The sequence below is a fragment of the Phascolarctos cinereus genome, unplaced genomic scaffold, assembly GCF_003287225.1.
Source record: "Phascolarctos cinereus isolate Bilbo 61053 unplaced genomic scaffold, phaCin_HiC Scaffold_3;HRSCAF=262, whole genome shotgun sequence".
Lineage (NCBI taxonomy): Eukaryota > Metazoa > Chordata > Mammalia > Diprotodontia > Phascolarctidae > Phascolarctos > Phascolarctos cinereus.
Window position 1 is genome coordinate 142857734 of NW_027555736.1, and position 17002 is coordinate 142874735.

General features: G+C 37.1%; 1 protein-coding gene across 1 annotated transcript in view; it reads right to left on the bottom strand.

The window, feature by feature from the left end:
- Positions 1-17002, bottom strand: part of HERC1 (HECT and RLD domain containing E3 ubiquitin protein ligase family member 1) — a 198843-nt gene that overhangs the window by 6405 nt on the left and 175436 nt on the right. Inside the window, exons 68-77 of the mRNA XM_078151198.1 lie at positions 16192-16314; positions 13555-13657; positions 10218-10387; positions 6862-7000; positions 5264-5433; positions 3901-4070; positions 3162-3327; positions 1720-1796; positions 1040-1292; positions 466-618 (exon numbers count right to left, since the gene is read on the bottom strand). Of these exons, the coding sequence (XP_078007324.1) occupies positions 466-618; positions 1040-1292; positions 1720-1796; positions 3162-3327; positions 3901-4070; positions 5264-5433; positions 6862-7000; positions 10218-10387; positions 13555-13657; positions 16192-16314 (1524 nt within the window). The remainder of the gene's footprint in view (positions 1-465; positions 619-1039; positions 1293-1719; positions 1797-3161; positions 3328-3900; positions 4071-5263; positions 5434-6861; positions 7001-10217; positions 10388-13554; positions 13658-16191; positions 16315-17002) is intronic.

Here is a 17002-nt window from a genome sequence, read left to right on the forward strand (position 1 = left end):
TGGGAGAGGAGGGGAGGAAGGGAGAAAATTTGGAACTCAAAGTTTTAAAAACAAATGTTAAAAAATTGTTTTCACATGCAACCAGGAAATAAGATATACAGCCAATGGGGTATAGAGATCTATACTGCCTTACAGGAAAATAGAAAGGGGAAGGGGGATGTGGTAGAATGGAGGGCAGATTAGGGGAAGGAGTATTCAGAATGCATGCTGTCTTGGGGTGGGGGGAAGGGCAAGATGGGGAGAAAATAGGGAACTCAAAATCTTGTGGAAGTTATTGTTGAAAACTAAAAGTAAATAAATTAATAATAGTAAAAAAATATTGAGTTATTACTATGAAAAGCCTTCACTTAGGATCTGAAATTTAAATACACAAATCAAATACAGTAAACGTTCATTCCCAAGAGCTGAAATGCAAAAATCAGAATCGCTGACGTCAGATTTTTAAAAGCATAATATTCATCTTACCTGCCGGTCCATTTCATGAAGTCTATACTCAATAGCCCTCTCTACGTACTCCTTTCTGTTGGAAAACGTAAGTGGGATACTATTCCCACCAGGGATTATAGGAACCATTTTGCCGTCAGCACTCTGACCCACAAAAGAATCAAGTGGAATCATCTAGAAATAGAGAATAAAAAGTATGCTTATTTCTTAAAACTGAAAAATTTAACCAAAAAATGTAAATAGATTCACCATATCATAGTGTGTATACATATAGTTTCAAGGTTAAAAAACGCTCCCAACACTGAGGTTCACTACTCTATTCACTGTGCCAGAGCCTGATCCTCCCTTTTTGTAACACATTAATGGAGGGCCACCAGTGCAAACTGAGGGTGATAGGATTTTTTCCCCATTAGCAGGTATTTTAGCAGCAGCAAGATGGATTATATTTGCCGCAAGCAACCAAGAAAAATGAGTCAAACTACATGACAACTATATGTTAGAACCTGAATTTTTAAAGAAATATTCCTATTAATGTCAACTTATGTAAGTCCTGTAATAAATAACAATAACAAGAAGTTGCAGTTGGTTAACTCACCTCATGGAAATTCTCTTCCATAATCCCACTGTCTTCAATGTGAAGAATGCTATTGAGGGTCTGCACATAGAGCAGATCCACCTCCTCCAGGTCCTCTAATGTGAGTGGGATACAACACAATTGTTTCCAAACCATTGGAGCCAAGTGGAGATCTAAAGGTTTCTTGGTACGGATAGCAACACCCATCAAAATTCCCAAGAACTTAAACTGCATTAAGTGTTCATCTAAGAAGGCTGATGGGTTAAAAAGGAACCTAAAAAAAAAAAAGAAATTGGACAAACTTTTCCCCAGTTCTTTTAGTAATAAGTTAGGATGCAAAATCTATGAAGTACTATAATCTAAATATATGGCCTTCGCTAAAAAATCAGAATATTTAAAAAAGCATAATAAATAAAAGTTAGGTAAAATAAAGATATAAGATTTATTTCAGAATTCTATATCTTCCAAATAACCTGTATTTATAACTGTTACAAATCCAGAAGGCAAAGAAGCTAGTAATTAAATGCTATAAAACGTAAAATGTTTAGTTTTAGCCTTATAGGATTATCTTTTCATGAAACCAAAAATTTCTTAAGATACAGATCATATGTAGTACCATTTAGCAGGTTAGACAACTCAAGGTCCTATGACACAGATTGTAGAATTTACTATAGGTGTTGAGCAAATTCATACTAACTTACCTGTCTCTGTTGTAACCCACTTCTGCTGTAGCATTTGGGGATGGAATAAGAAGGTCAACTACACCAGTTTCAAGTTCCTGTCAGATTAAAAACATATTTTCTTCAAAAATAACAATCAAGTGCCTCAAAAAAAATTACCTGAATGCATTTAATCTTATTTCCCAATCTCTATCCCCCAGATGAGAAAAAAAAAAAGCTTTTCAATAAAACTGTAATATGCCACAACCAACCAGTTCTTTACTTTTACACATTTCACAGGTTTCTAAGTTTTCTATCTAAAACTAAATAAGGAAATCTACCTCATGGAAAATATTTAGCAGTGAGATGAACCACAGTAAGAAAACAAACAGCATATAAATAGGAATTGGGAATAGCTGTGAAACACATATTGCTAGGACGCAATCAAATAAACACCAGAAAAACAGCTTCTGAAGTGACAGGTTTTCACTAACATTATTTAGTCAGAGATTCTTTTAGTACAGGCTCCGTACTACTAGCAAATTTTGATACCATTACAAGTTAGATGTTTTAGAACCAATATCAGGTCAGTGCTGCCAATGTGGATCTGAAAGGTCAAAGCTGTGAGTCTGTTGGGATTTTCTTGAGATTTCACCCCTATGCCAGGGGTTTTTAAACATTTCTGTGTCATGGACATCTTTGGTAGTTTGGTGAATTCAGCCTGTGGGCCCCTTCTCAGAATAATATTGTTTATAATAATAACTGAAGGAAATGCTAATTTCAGTTATAAGTTTGTGAAATAAAGATCCCCATCCAAGTTTATGGACTGCCTGAAGTCTATCCATAGGGCCCTTGGGGAAATGGGGGTTTTAGGATTAGAAATGCTACCTTAGAGCAGTGGTATCAAACTCAAATAGAAACAGAGCAACTAAACAATATATAAGGATCCCTGCAGGACACACATTTACTTGGAAAACTACCTATTAACATTATCTATGTCCTACTGCAGTCTTATTTATTTTGTTAAGCATTTCCCAATAACAGTTTAAATTTCATGTGGGCTGCACTCTGATTTAGAAGACTGCACGTCTAACCTTTGCCCAAAGCACTGGAAAGACTACGAGCACAGACGCTTTCCGACTTCGGGAATGCAAATACGTCTTTTAAAACTATCAAATGATCAAAACATTAGAATGCAGACACAAATACTAATAGGAAGCAATATGCTGACACTCATTTCTACAAATCCAAATATGGCCTTTACACACTTAACAGTAATATCATTTTACATAATTAAGTCCAACTCAAACATTTATTAAAAGCCCACTAAGTTCAGGGCACTAATTCATAAATATATCCTGCTAGTTTATAAAAATTAAATGTGCAAACATATATGTAACTTGGTTCCTAATGGAACCATCGATAAAAGACAAAACTGCCCCTACATCAGTGACTCTTTCCAGCACTCCAGATATCAGAAATACCTGGCACATCTCCGTAATTGTATCATCGAATACTCCTCCAGCATCATCAGCTCCTTCTCCAACCAGCTTCACTTTCCAGGCTCGAGAGGGCAGACGAAGGTCTGAAGCGTTTAGCTTAACCACTTGTCTTGCTATCTGTACAAAAATAGGCTTACATTTTCGACCTCTAAAAGAAAAGCAGAGAGGAAATAAAAATCAACTCTCACAAATTTTCACACATTACCATAACAGTCTTAGAGACAGAAGGTATCTACTCATAGATTGCATGTATCATGTTGGATAAAGCAATCAACCTTTAGCTCCAGGTTCCTTTGGTATTAAAACAGAATAAAACAAAATAAACAACCTGGAACATCTGGGTGGCACAAGAGAGCACTGGTCCTGGAGTCAGGAGGACCTGAGTTCAAATCTAGTCTCAGACACTTGACGCTTACTAGCTGTGTGACCCTGGGCAAGTCACTTAACCCCACTGTCTAGCAAAAAAAATAAAATAAAACAAACAACCTCCCTCCTCCCACCTCCCCGCCCTGCAAGCAGTCGCTACATCACACATTACTGTATATTCTCCAAAGCTCACAATGCCTATTGGTAACTATCTAAAGACCAGCAGGGCATAAACAAGGCAGGTAGGTATTTAAATAAATTACATTTGGTGTGATTTGTGATGTTACTAACTGTAAACATTCATCAGAAGAATTCCAGACAATAATTTAAAAATATACACCATGCAGATACTAACCTTGTTGATATTCTTTTTACAGTTATTTGAGGACCATAGTTCTTGCCCTGCACCATAGTTTTCCCTATGGACCGTACCATAGGGAGCGTGTAGACTCTTGGTGCTAACAGAGGTCTAAGCTGTCCTTGTACGATTCCCCATGTTCCAGCATTATAATGAGATGTGCTATTCTGTAACAAAGGGCAATGGTATAAGAAACCTTACTTTTCTAACTGCCTTCTCCACGACCTCACTAGCAGCCTTCTACCCTGCATTCATGAACTATGGGGATACCATCTACTCCCCCAAAGGCGTCATGCGCCGTCCTTCTGGCCCAAAGTTCCCTTCCTTGGCTACTATGCCCCTTCGTATGTGTTCACCATTATGATATAAGCTTCTTGGGGCTGTCACTGCTTTCTGTATTTGCATTCCCAGTGCTCAGCAGACAGTCTGGCACACAGTAAACACTTCATACGTGCTTTTTCATTCGTTCACAAAGTATAATATACCAAGGCTTAGAAATAATTTTCATTATTAGAATGAAAATCTCATGTACCTAATGAATATGTTGGAAACATTTAACATTTTTTTATCCTCCCTCCCCCTGCCCCTGATCTGCTAGATGTCTGAGAAAAAAAAATAATTTAAGGATAATGAACAGATAATTCAATTTAATTCAGCAAGCACTATGTTCAAGATAGGGTGCTAAGTGCTAGAGATGCACAAACAAAACTGAAAAACAGTTCTTGCTCTGAGGGAACTTATTTATTAGTGGAATCAATGTAAAATTATCTTAGGAACAGATATTAGCAGGCCTCTCTACCAAAAATATACCAAAAACTTAAACCACACTGCTCCTTCCCTTAAAGTTAAAAGTTATTATAAAAAGACTATAATTTGGGTAAAATTTACTTTACTGCAGGAAGGCCATGGTTATTTGTAAAGGTATTGTGGTTGCATAAATCCAACATTTATGTATACTATAGAATCTTCTTGTTAATTGGCCAAACACTGAATGTTAAAAAGTCCTAAAACTATACATGAGGCTTTACATAAATTAAAGAGACTCTGTTTTCAAATGCTTAGTCATTTGGAATAGCTTCAACTTCTGACATATCAAAATATGCAAAAGGGTAGAGAGGTTCACCGGTCTAATAGAAAAGACACCTAGCTGAGAGTCAGGAGACCACCGTTCTTATCCCAGCCCTATCACTGATCTTAGGACTGGTCTCTTAGGTGACATCCTTACCACTAATATTTTCCATTTCACTTAAATGTTGAGGAAAAAAAAACATTAGCTACGAATGTATAGTATGCTTTTAAAAAATGCTTAAAGCAGAATTACTTATTACATTCTTTCCCCTCCCCTCCAACAATGTTTTACCTGGTTATTGGGACTTAGATTCAGTAACCTCCAAGAAGAATACATGAGATCTGAAAAGTGATAGAGCAGTCTAAGCCTGGCTCTTACAGTATGAATGCTCACTTCCTTCAGAGCACCGTATTGGGGTGGGATGGCATCAGGCAAACCCAGCTGTAAAGGCACTGAGACACCTGCCACAAAAACCAAATACATTCTAGAGGTTAATAATCTTTTAGAATTTATATTATAGCAACATGTCTTTGCTTCCTCTGCTATTGTGTTTCAATTAGGAACAACTCAGAAAAGTTTAACATCACATTATCCAACTTCAACAGTTTTTCCATGAAAATAAAATTACATGGTTCATTTTGTTCTCGACATGTACAAAAATAACGAAAAGTAGACAAAGCTCTTGAAAACAGAATGCTCATGTGACTAACTTAATGCCTACTATGGATTCTGCAGGAACTAGGAGTGCCATAATGTGAAAGGAACACAAAATTTGACTATGACTGGCTCTTCCCCTTAGAGAACATGATTCATTAAAAACAAATGATAATTCTCCACAGTTTTAACAGCATGAGAAAAGGATAGATCTAGAACACAAGTGCTAACCTTCCCCCACCCCTCTGCATAAGTAGAAAACTACTAGGTGTGAAACACTGTATATATCAGATTTTCTTCCTGTGTTGGTTAGTTTTACTGAACTTTTTTTAGTTTTTCTCTTTTTTGTTCATTGTTAGAAGTAATGGTTCTCTGGGAAAGGAAGGTGAAAATGACAATTTATAAAGTATAATTCCAAATTACATTATATGGTAAATATGTTTCTGAGAAAATTGAAGATGCCATCCATTAACAGAAAAAAAAATCTTTTGGGGTTGACTAGCCATCATAGGCTCTATTATGCAGAAAACCTCATTTGAGAACTATCAGCCAATAAATTCCATCTTTGCAAGGTATATTCAAGGCCAAGACACTCCCATAGGTCCCCAGAACATATGGCCAGAAAGGAGAATCTAGCAATGTGAAAGGACCTCGCAATGTGATAGGATACCATCACATCTTAGCCAAGGATTCCTGAGATAATTAAATAATTTGATGCCTCAATTACCTGAGGAAGGTCGTCAGTGGACTTTAAGGAGATATTAAGGACCCTCATTTCTGACAGTTCTAAATTAGGACATACCGATGCTAATTTGAGTTGCTTGCCTAGTATATCAAACCATAGCATGTCTCCATACACCAAACTAGGCTAATACAGCTTCATTAACTTACTTAACTTTTATTCTCTGCATCCCTTGACAGACAAAAGAAATGATCAATAGAAAGCTCCATTCTTTGCTTCATTAAAACAAAAAATGCTATTATATATGCTGGTAAAAATTTGATCTTCTTTGATTCTTAGAAATGTCATTTTTTTCCACTGCAAGTGCTTTATAGATACATTATCTTGAAAGATTCATACTGTGAGAAGATTTGCAGTGCTACCTTCGTGAAGAATGCTTAGTGGCTTGGGTAAGATTTTATTAAATCAGAATGATTACTTGATGCAATTCAAAACTGAAAAGCAAACCAATCTGTCAATAAAAAAAAGGAAAAGAAAAAAATACTGCATTCACCTGGTGCTCTTGGTGGAACAGGTGAAGCAGTCCATGCAGCACTATGACAACGGCCAGCTGAAATCTGTCGAATATTCTTCCCTTGCAGAATTGTTATTAAAGTTGGTTCTCGAACATGGTTAGTGTGGCCCAGTCCAAGCTTATAATTGATAAAAGCAGAATGAATTAGAGAGGAAACAAAGATTATGAAATATGATTAAAATGACAAAAGTTACTAGCATTTGCTCTAATCACTGCCATCAGAAGAATAACAAACATAATTATGTTTCTTTCATGACGATCACTTCTACAAGCCTAGACTGCCAGTCTCCTGAAAATTCGTCTGGAAATAGCTCATTTAACTTATCCTTATCATCACTCCAAACCTTGCAGATGAGACACTTAACAATCAAACACAGCCATGGCCTCTAATTCTAAAGAGGAAATGAGTTCTTTGAAAAGAAAGCAAAGTTACCCATGAAATCAAAGTATCTCTAATTTTTGCACAGAGGAGCAAATTCATGCACTGTTAACTGAAAGTTAATATTTCATCCGTTGAATAGCTCCATATTGGAAAGGAGAAACATAACAAGTTCCTATAGGCGGCTCTCACTGTCTACACTTCTTTTTCCCATTAAAAAGCGATAGCAAACCTCTACTGATGGGTAAAAAGTAGAGGAACATAATAATGGTAACAACTTTATTTATATAGCATTTTAAGGGCTGGAAAAGACTTTTCATAACAACCTTTTGAGGCAGATAACAGAAATATGACCACCCACACTTAAAGAAATGACAATTGTGTTGTGATTTTTTGACAAATATATTAAAATTAATGGCCAACAAGGAATTCTTCTTGCCATCCTTAATCTGGACATAAGAATCTTCCACATCAAAGAGTACGATAAACCACCATAAGTATCATAGGACCATGGAATCATAGATCTAGAACTGAAAGGGACCTCAGAGGACATCCAATTTAACTCCTCATTTTACATGTGAAGAAATTAAGGCCTATGGAGGGACTTGGCCAAGGTGATACAAGTTACTACTTGTAGTCTCAGAGGCAGGACATGACCCTAGAGCCTCTAAATCTAGATCCAGTGCTCCTACCATATCACACTGTCTCTCATCAGGACACAGGCATGTTATTGTTGTTCAGCTGTTTTCAGTCACGTCCGACTCTATGACCCCATTTGGAGTTTTCTTGGCAAAGATACTAAAGTGGTTTGTCATTTCTTTCTCCAGCTCATTTTATAGATGAGGAAACTGAGGCAAAGAGGGTTAAGTGACTTGCTGAAGGTCACACAGCTACTAATCTGAGGCCAGATTTGAACTTGGGAAGATGAGTCTTCCTGGCACTTTATCTACTGTGCCACCTGGCTGCCTGTGTGTTCCACCACATTGACTCTAATCAGGAAAAACGCATAGAGGATCAAATATTTAAAGCTAGAAGGGACCTCAGAAATCATCTACAGCAACCCGTTCATTTTACAGATAAGGAAACTGAGACTTAAGAGAGTCTCTTAGACTTCCCCAAAGCATACAAGTAATAAGTGACAAAGTCAGGATTCAATATGGCATTACTGCACTGTACTGCCTTCAAAAGTTGCCCAACGCACTAAGAGTTTAAGGGGCTTGCCCATAGTCACACAGACACTACGTGTCAGATACAGGCTACTCCTTTAGCCACCGTGCCTCTCTAAACCCAGGACCTACACTTTGGCTGAATGGAGGAATGGGGGTGTAATTCAGTGATGAGAACTAATAGAGAAGTCTGGTCAGTGACTCAGGGAATCAAAATTCCTTCACCATCAAGGCAACCTCAGGTTGTTGCAGCTCATGTGACTTCTTGTCCCTTTCAAGGCTATTTTAAAGAGATCTTACTTGTATTAAAATGTCTAAGGAAGCAGGTGGGAGAAAAAAAGTGGTATGACCTAATGTAATATGCCTCAGACCCTGTACTGTCTAAGGAACGAACAGCCCTGTCCTTGAACATCTCTCCATCACATAAATGTTTAACCTATAGTCCATTTAACCCTAACCCAAGTTCCTGAAGAAGGAAAAAATGACATATTATTGTTTTTTAAGAATAACCAAAGCATGTTTTCTGGCTATATTTCATCTAACAGGGTTTTTAAAAATAACTTTTCCCCTCCTTTCACCAATACCTTAATATAATGTTCATTATATTCATTTATACCTCACACTTTATAGTAACGGGATAAAAGAAACATAAATATTCCTCCCATATTGTGTATTTTTACATTATGGCTACAGCTTATGTCAGACAATGCTTCCAATGAAGAATGATTAGTGTCACAGGATTGCAGATTTAAAAGAGACTTCAGAAGTCATCTACTCTAACTTTTAATTGAACAGCAAACAAATATGTCAACCCACATCTGAATAATTCCCTGTAAGACTTATCCAAGGATTGGTTATCCAGCCTTTGCTTAAAGACCTTTAGGGAGGAGAATCCACTACCATCCAGAGGCACATAATTTCAAATTTGGATAACTCCAATTCATAGGAAGTTTCTCTTTATATCATACCTAAATTTGCTTCTTGGAAATTTTCAAACTATTACTCCTAGCTCTGACTTCTCACTGGTGCTTATCGAAGAGGGGTGAGACTTGAACAGCCCTGGACTTTAAGAATATCAATTTCACAGCTAAGTGGAGGATGGACTACACATTAAATTAAAAATCCACTTCTCTTAACATCTATTACTTGTTCTTTTGTTTTCCTTCTAACAACCAAGCAGGAAAAGTCCAATCCATCTTTCATTTTATGGCTATCTTGTCCTCCCCTGAGTCTTCAGATTAAACAATCCTAGTTCAACCAAACCTCTTCTGATATAATTCTGAGGCCTTTATTATGTAGGTTGCCCTCTTCTGTACAGGCCTCAGTTTATCAAGGTCTTTGCTAAAATTGTGGTGCACAAAACGTATAGTACTACAGATGTGGTATCACCGTGTTTAAAAGAACACCGACATGAATGCTGAAGTCTTCAAGATCACTACAGGGAATGGGGAGAAAGAAAATCTGATTCAGATGCTGAACTGTTAGAGAAAGGAAGAGAAGACATTGCCGTACATGGATAATACAAAATTTTGTTTTTGTTTGACTACACATGTTACAAAGGTTGTGTTTTTCTTTTTTTTTTTTTCTTCAATTTTTTCTTGAGAAGCAGGGAGAGAAAATAAATGCTTATTGACTGAGAAAAAATAAATAAAATATTTTAAAGAAGAGAAAAGGAGGCAAGAATATCCTGAGAATTAGTGGATTCAACAGATGTCCACTAACTATCCCTTTAATAAATGTTCTACAATTTTGCTAGGAATCACAGAAACAGACAAAAAAGATAAATGTACCTGTCCTTCTGAATTACTGCCCCAGGCATACACATCTCCAGTTGATGCTAAAGCAAGCGTATGTTCGGCTCCTACTGCTACATCCTCAATCACAACTCCAGCCAGGACTGGGATCTGTTGTGGTCGGTTGTGATTTCGAGCACGACCTTCTGGCAAGCCTATCAAACGGTCTGTAAAGCCCCAAAAAGCAAACATTTTATTGACACAGCACATTCTTTGAGTTTTTTAAAAACTTATTTACACATACACACACGAATATGAAAAATTAGGGGAAGAGAAGACAACTTATACAAATGGAATATGAACACCACATCCTTTATATCACGCTGCTAGCAGTCTCTACACTCCAGCCAAACCAGATTACTTATGTCCCTCAATCATGGCCTACGCTTTTCCACATTTCTGTAAACTACCACCTATGCCTCTTGTCCCTGCCAATCTCTGCCTGATGAAATCCCAGCTTGGTCATTCAAAGAAAAGCCTAAGTGACAAATTTTCCCTAAAGTCTTACCCAAGTGCCTGAACTAAATTGAGATCATCTTGTCTTAATGATATATATTTCTTTTACCCATAGATTTTAAGTTGTTTTAGTAGTACCTGGGCACATCTTACCCCCAACACTTACACTAAGATCCCTCTGAAGGCAAGAGTTGTACCTTATTTACCTTTGATTTTCCCTAGAACCTAAGCACAATGAATTGTACAAAGAAAGTACTGAATAACTGTTTGTGGAGGGAATGGAAGGGAATGGAGAACATGATTCTTGTGAAATAGTCTGCCTTTTTAAAAATGCTAGTTGGCTTATAAAAAGTCTTAGCCTTAAAAAAAAATAGTCTTAGCCTTGATCCAAATTCTGTAACTTACAGTAGATTCACTAGATAAACTGAGATATTCTTCCACTTTCACCTCCATTTTTCTGATTATAATTTTATATAATATAGAACTTTCAGCTAATCTAAACAAAGTAAGAATGTAAGGTAAATTATACTATATGGTTCTTCTTCTACAATCTTTTTTTTTAACCCTGTAATTTCACTGGTATAGGAAAATCCCTTAACCAATACAGGCTGGCATCTTCCTTTGAGAGGTTAAATCATTACCCAAGGTCACGCAGCTAGTACGGAATAGAGTCAGGACTTGAACCCAGGTCTCTAGGCTCCAAGTCTACAATTTTATTTTTAGTCAGTAAATAAATATTTATTAAGCACATATTATATGCCGGGCATTGTAAAAAGGTATCTAGAAAATGCACCAGCCCAAATTCTGATGGAAGAAATCCCCAAAACATAACAGCATGTCCTTTGGAGACAGCTCGGGGGGTCTGCTGACACTGGCAATGTGGCCAGAGCAGGAGCATGCAGCTGTCAGAGCCTGCTATGCTCGAGGAGAGGCTGAGCACAGGGTAGGAACAGGTGCCAGACCTGTACTGAGGCTCTGGGAGGGGACAAGTGCCAACTGGCAATTTTGCTGACTACTACGCAGTTCCAGGTCACAGATCTGCTGTGGAGTGAGAAGGGGACCTACAGAGGAGAGCAGCATCCTGGGGGATGGAGGTCTTGGGCTTTTGTGTATAGAAAGGAGGAAATTCAGAAGACGGCAGCAGCAGCTGCAGTGGTTTGGCTTAGACCCCACGAACAGAGGACAGTTTCACTTCCAGCATCTAGTCCAGCTTGTACAGAAATAATCAAGGCAGGAATCCCAAACCAAATCAAAGGGGAACCTACAATTCTGCCACTCTAAATCAATAGAGCTTTTCAGCTAGCTGATAGGGGCTGAGTCCAGCAACAGTTTATTCTTGCTCAGATCGAAACCCAGGTCAGGAACTGGTAGCAATCAAACTCTGTCTTAGATCAGACAAGTCTAGAAACACTGAAAGCTTGCAGGTCCCCAGCCTGTCCCTGAGATCCTGGTGTAACACAATACTCAATATGCTAAGGAAGAAGCAATAGGACCAGTCCAGAATGTCCCTTCAGAAGTGTGGCAGAGCCCAGCGCTAACATCAAGGCCAAAGTCAGCAAGTAGGCTGGAAGAATGGATTAAAAAAAAAAAGAATCCCACCAAAACAAGCTATTACAGTGGCAGGGACCCTAAAAAAAACAAAAAAACCCAGAAGAGAATAAATAAAACATTTATAAGCAGTGCCTCAAAGAAAAACACATCTTCGGCACAAATTCAACTAGAATTCCTAGAAGAGATGAAGCAAGAGTTTAAGAAGGTTTTATAAATGGAATGACAGCACTTGAGGAAGAAAATGGAAAATAAATAAAAGCTATGGAAGAAAGAACTGGAAAGGGGATTAACAACTTGGCATAAGACACAAAACCTTGCTCAAGCAACAAACTCCCTACAAATCAGAATGGATTAAATAGAAGCCAACAATTTCATGAGACAATTAAGTATTAAAATAAAGTCAAAAGGCTGAAAAAAGAGAAGAAAATACAATAAGGGATCTCAATAGCAAAAACAACTGAACTGGAAAACAGATCGAGAAGAAAAATTTAAGAATCATTGGACGGTCTGACCACCTCAACCAATAAGAGAGCCTAAACATCATATAAGATATCTACCTATATCTCTCACAACCAGAGGGCAATATAGAAACAGAAATAATACACTGGTTATATCCTGAAAGAAACCTCAAAATGAAAACTCCCAGAAATACCACCCAAATCCAGAGCTTCTAGGTCAAAGAAAAAATACTGCAAATAGTTAGAAAGAACTGAAGTACCCAGGAGTCACAGTGAAGATCACACATGATTCAACAGCAACAACTATAAAGAAACAGAGAACTTGGAATATGATATTCCAGAAGGCAAAGGATATGGGTTTGCAGCCCAGAAAAACTTATTCAGTAAAACACAGTATAATTTTATAGGATGATAAAATGAACCTTTAATTAAATAGAAGACATCCATGCATTCCTAATGAAAAGATCAAAGCTGCCAAAAACTTCTTAAAGTTCAAACATAAGAGTGAAGGGAAACACAAAAATGTAAACATGAATGAACAATGAAAATCAAATAACCAAATGACTGAATAAATGAATAACTAGGCACACACACAACAGAAGTTACTGCAATATATGAAATACCATATAAACTATTAAAATATGTGGCCTGCATCCACATACAAAATAAATGCTATATACAGAAAGACAAAATTGTATGTACCCACTGATTACAACTCCTTAAAAACATACATATATATATTAACGAAGACACAAAGAGAATTAGAAATTAATGTTCATTAATGTTCTTCCTCATCTCCCACCCCACTAGACTCCTACACCCACAGTTAACTTGTTCAAGTTGATTTTTAAAAAATAAAGATTCCTTACCCTGTCCAAAAGTATACACATGACCATCCTTTGTCAATGCAACAGAAAACTGTGTGCCACAAGCAACTTTTTTGATTCCAATTCCACAAAGAACATCTACTTTCTGCAAAAGTAAAAGTGTAATTATACATACACATTTTGGAAGGGGGAAAAAACTGTGCTATTTCCCAAGTTTAACACGTATATATGACTAAAATAAAATCTCATTTTATGGTAAAATTATTACTGCTTCAGGGTGGTGAGTTAATACTTAAAGCTACTCACCTAATTCCACCAAAATTTAAATACCTTCTTCCTTACCCACTTCTTTCCCTAGTTCCCCTCTCTTGCTCATTACTCCTGCTAAAACTTATCTGAATGGGTAATTTATGATTATACCTCTCAAGATACAGCAAAGGATGGGCAAAATTCAAAGAAGAAAAGTGGGCTTATCTCATAGGACATAGCTAGGAGCAAGGAACCAGAACCCTAAGCTTTAAAAAAACATTTCAAATGGTTATCTAAAACTCAGTCATTTCTGTTGAGACACGGCCCATTCCCCAGGGTGAGAGGTGGATATGTTGACAGAAACAAAGTAACTAGTGAATATATACAGAGAAAAAATACAATATGAGCACCAAAGAAATTTTATCAACTCAGGTACGGAATGTTACATTGCTTATTTCTGACTGGCATCTAAGTGTAAGGCATTTTGTCATCTTAGGCTGTCAAGTCTCTAAAATTCATCTGAAGAGCATGCACCCACTGTGGAATAGGGAGGGTAGTAGTTCACTCAGAATCAGTCTCCAATCCTGCCTGATCTGGAATGCTACTTGTTGGTCTTCCTATGTGCTGGGGCATGTTCAGAAACAGACAAAAGGGAACTATGCCATAGGCTGACATATTTGTAATCTGTTTTGGTATCTCACAGAATTGGAGATTTAGAGTTGGAAGAAACCTTAGAAATCATCAAGTCCAATCATTCTCATTTTACAAATGGGGAAGCTAGGGTCACCTAGATAACAAGCTATAATACTAAGATTTGAAATCAAGTCCTTTGACTCCAAATCCATTTTTCTTTCCATCAAATCATTGAGAGCATGAGTTCTCTTCTTCCTTTGAAGCTAGACACCAAACATTATAAAACTATGACTATTACTTTGAGATATTACTTCCCACTTTCCAGAGGTGAAAAAAGTAACTTTGGATCATCTTTAAAAGCTTGGTGGGCTTACTTTAGCCCTCTCCTGCCCAGCTAAGAACTCACCTAACATCAGTATATTACAGAATTAATGTAATAAAAGTGCTCCTGAAAGGTGTGAATTAAAATTTTATAAATCAAATTAAATTTTAAATGTGAAATGTCAACTCACTATTTGACAGAACCCTGCATTTATATTGTGAATCATTCTGTAATTCTACTAAGTAAAGGTCCCTTTAACAATATGACTAGAAGAAAACAATAAATTAGGAAGTTAAGCTCAAATACTTAATTGTTATTTTGTTTTTCTTTTACCTCTTTTAAAAATGGAAGCACAACTGCACTCATGTAACACACGGCCATGCCATATTCAAATGAAACTTGTTTAAGTAGAAACTACCTATGGTACCTGGCAAAAGAGCTTTTTGTGACAGGTCACTGAAGAGTTTCTTTTAGATAATTTCACTATTATCACTTCATTTCTATCCTTTGCAGATTGCAGAAATGCATTCTACAAGTACGCATTTCTTTCTATGGAAAGCCTAAAGTCTATAGTAACTAAGTATGAATTATTTCTCAGTTTGGTCAGTAACAGTTTAATAGGTAAGTCATATTGTGTTGTAAATTTCACTATATGTAAATATGTAAATGATCCATCACAGTGGGCCACTGCCTCCATCAACAAAGACCATAATCTGCCTATGACTGGGTAGTTCAGTCCTACAGAGTTAAGTTTCTTTAGACAGAGGTTAGCTAATGTCATAGATAGGATTTGAATCCGGATCTTGCTGACACCAAGTCCACCACTCTGGAAGAACACGACTTAGCAAGCTGCTACCAACTGTACTACAGAGTAACAAAAGAGAAGGGCTTTTTAAAGTGTGCTTATAATTTCATTGTTGTTGGAAACTCCCTCTATGAATGCAAGTCAGCACCTTCTCCACAATTTGCAGCCTTAGAGACTTGCCTGTGTCACTTGAGAGTTGAAGTGACAGGGCAGCTAGGTGGCTCAGTGAATACAGCACCGGCCCTTAAGTCAGGAGGACCTGAGTTCAAATCCGGCCTCAGACTAAACACTTGACACTTACTAGCTGTGTGACCCTGGGCAAGTCACTTAACTCCAGTTGCCTTTAAAAAAGAGAGAGAGAGAGAGAGAGAGAGAGAGAGAGAGAGAGAGAGAGAGAGAGAGAGAGAGAGAGACAGAGAGAGAGAGAGAGAGACAGAGAGAGAGAGACAGAGAGACAGAGAGAGAGAGAGAGAGTTGAAATGACTTGCCCAGTGTCGCAGAGTCAGTGTCTTTCAGAGACAGGAACTGAACTCAGCTCTTCCTGACTCCAAGGCCAGCTCTCTAGTCATTAACATGCTTTCCTTCATAACATAATATTAATTAAAAATAAAATGGCCTATGGTCAAAATGTTTAAAGATTATGAAAAACAAGATGATCAAGAGAATTAACCTGTGGTGAAGACTTTGCAGTAGAGTTTCCCAAGCCAAGTTTTCCATAATCTCCATCTCCAAAAGCCCACACCATTGAACCATCTGCAGATACAGCTAGGGTATGATTTAATCCACAAGCCACCTATTGGAAAAGCATTCAGGAAGCTTAACCAAAACACCACAAAACAACTGCCACATATTTGAAAGCCTTTATTTTCCCACCAATTATAAAATAATTTTCTTTATTCTCTTCTGGAATAGCTATACGAAAGCTATTTATAAATTATTAGCTGTAATACATCAACACATCTCAGTTTCTAATGTTAGCACAGAATTAAAAACCAAACCAAACCTGGTGCTACCTAAAAGTTACATCCTTGATAACAATGATATTTGGCCTTAGCTAGGAATCAAAGAAGTTAATCATTAAGAAAAGGTTTGTATGTAAACCATGCCTCAAAATACTCAGTCACTAGTTGTCAACCTTATATAACTATTTACAAGTACATTAATATTTCTCTCTCTTACCTTCTTTGGATCTAGAAGGTACTTATAGTCTCTACATGTCAGGGAGACATTCTTAGTCCCCTAATAGCAACCTCTACATTCTTACCACAACACACATACAATAATTACTTAAAAGCAAAAATAATTACCATCCTACAAAAGAGACAACTGAAATAAGGATGCCAAATGATAATCAAAAGGTTTTTCTTCTTTCTGTTCAGCACCATATGGAATGTAGGCTATGGAACATAGGTACACTCAGGATGATCTACTATTACATGTTAGAAAAGAAGAGGGCCATCCTGCAGTTATTATTTTATATT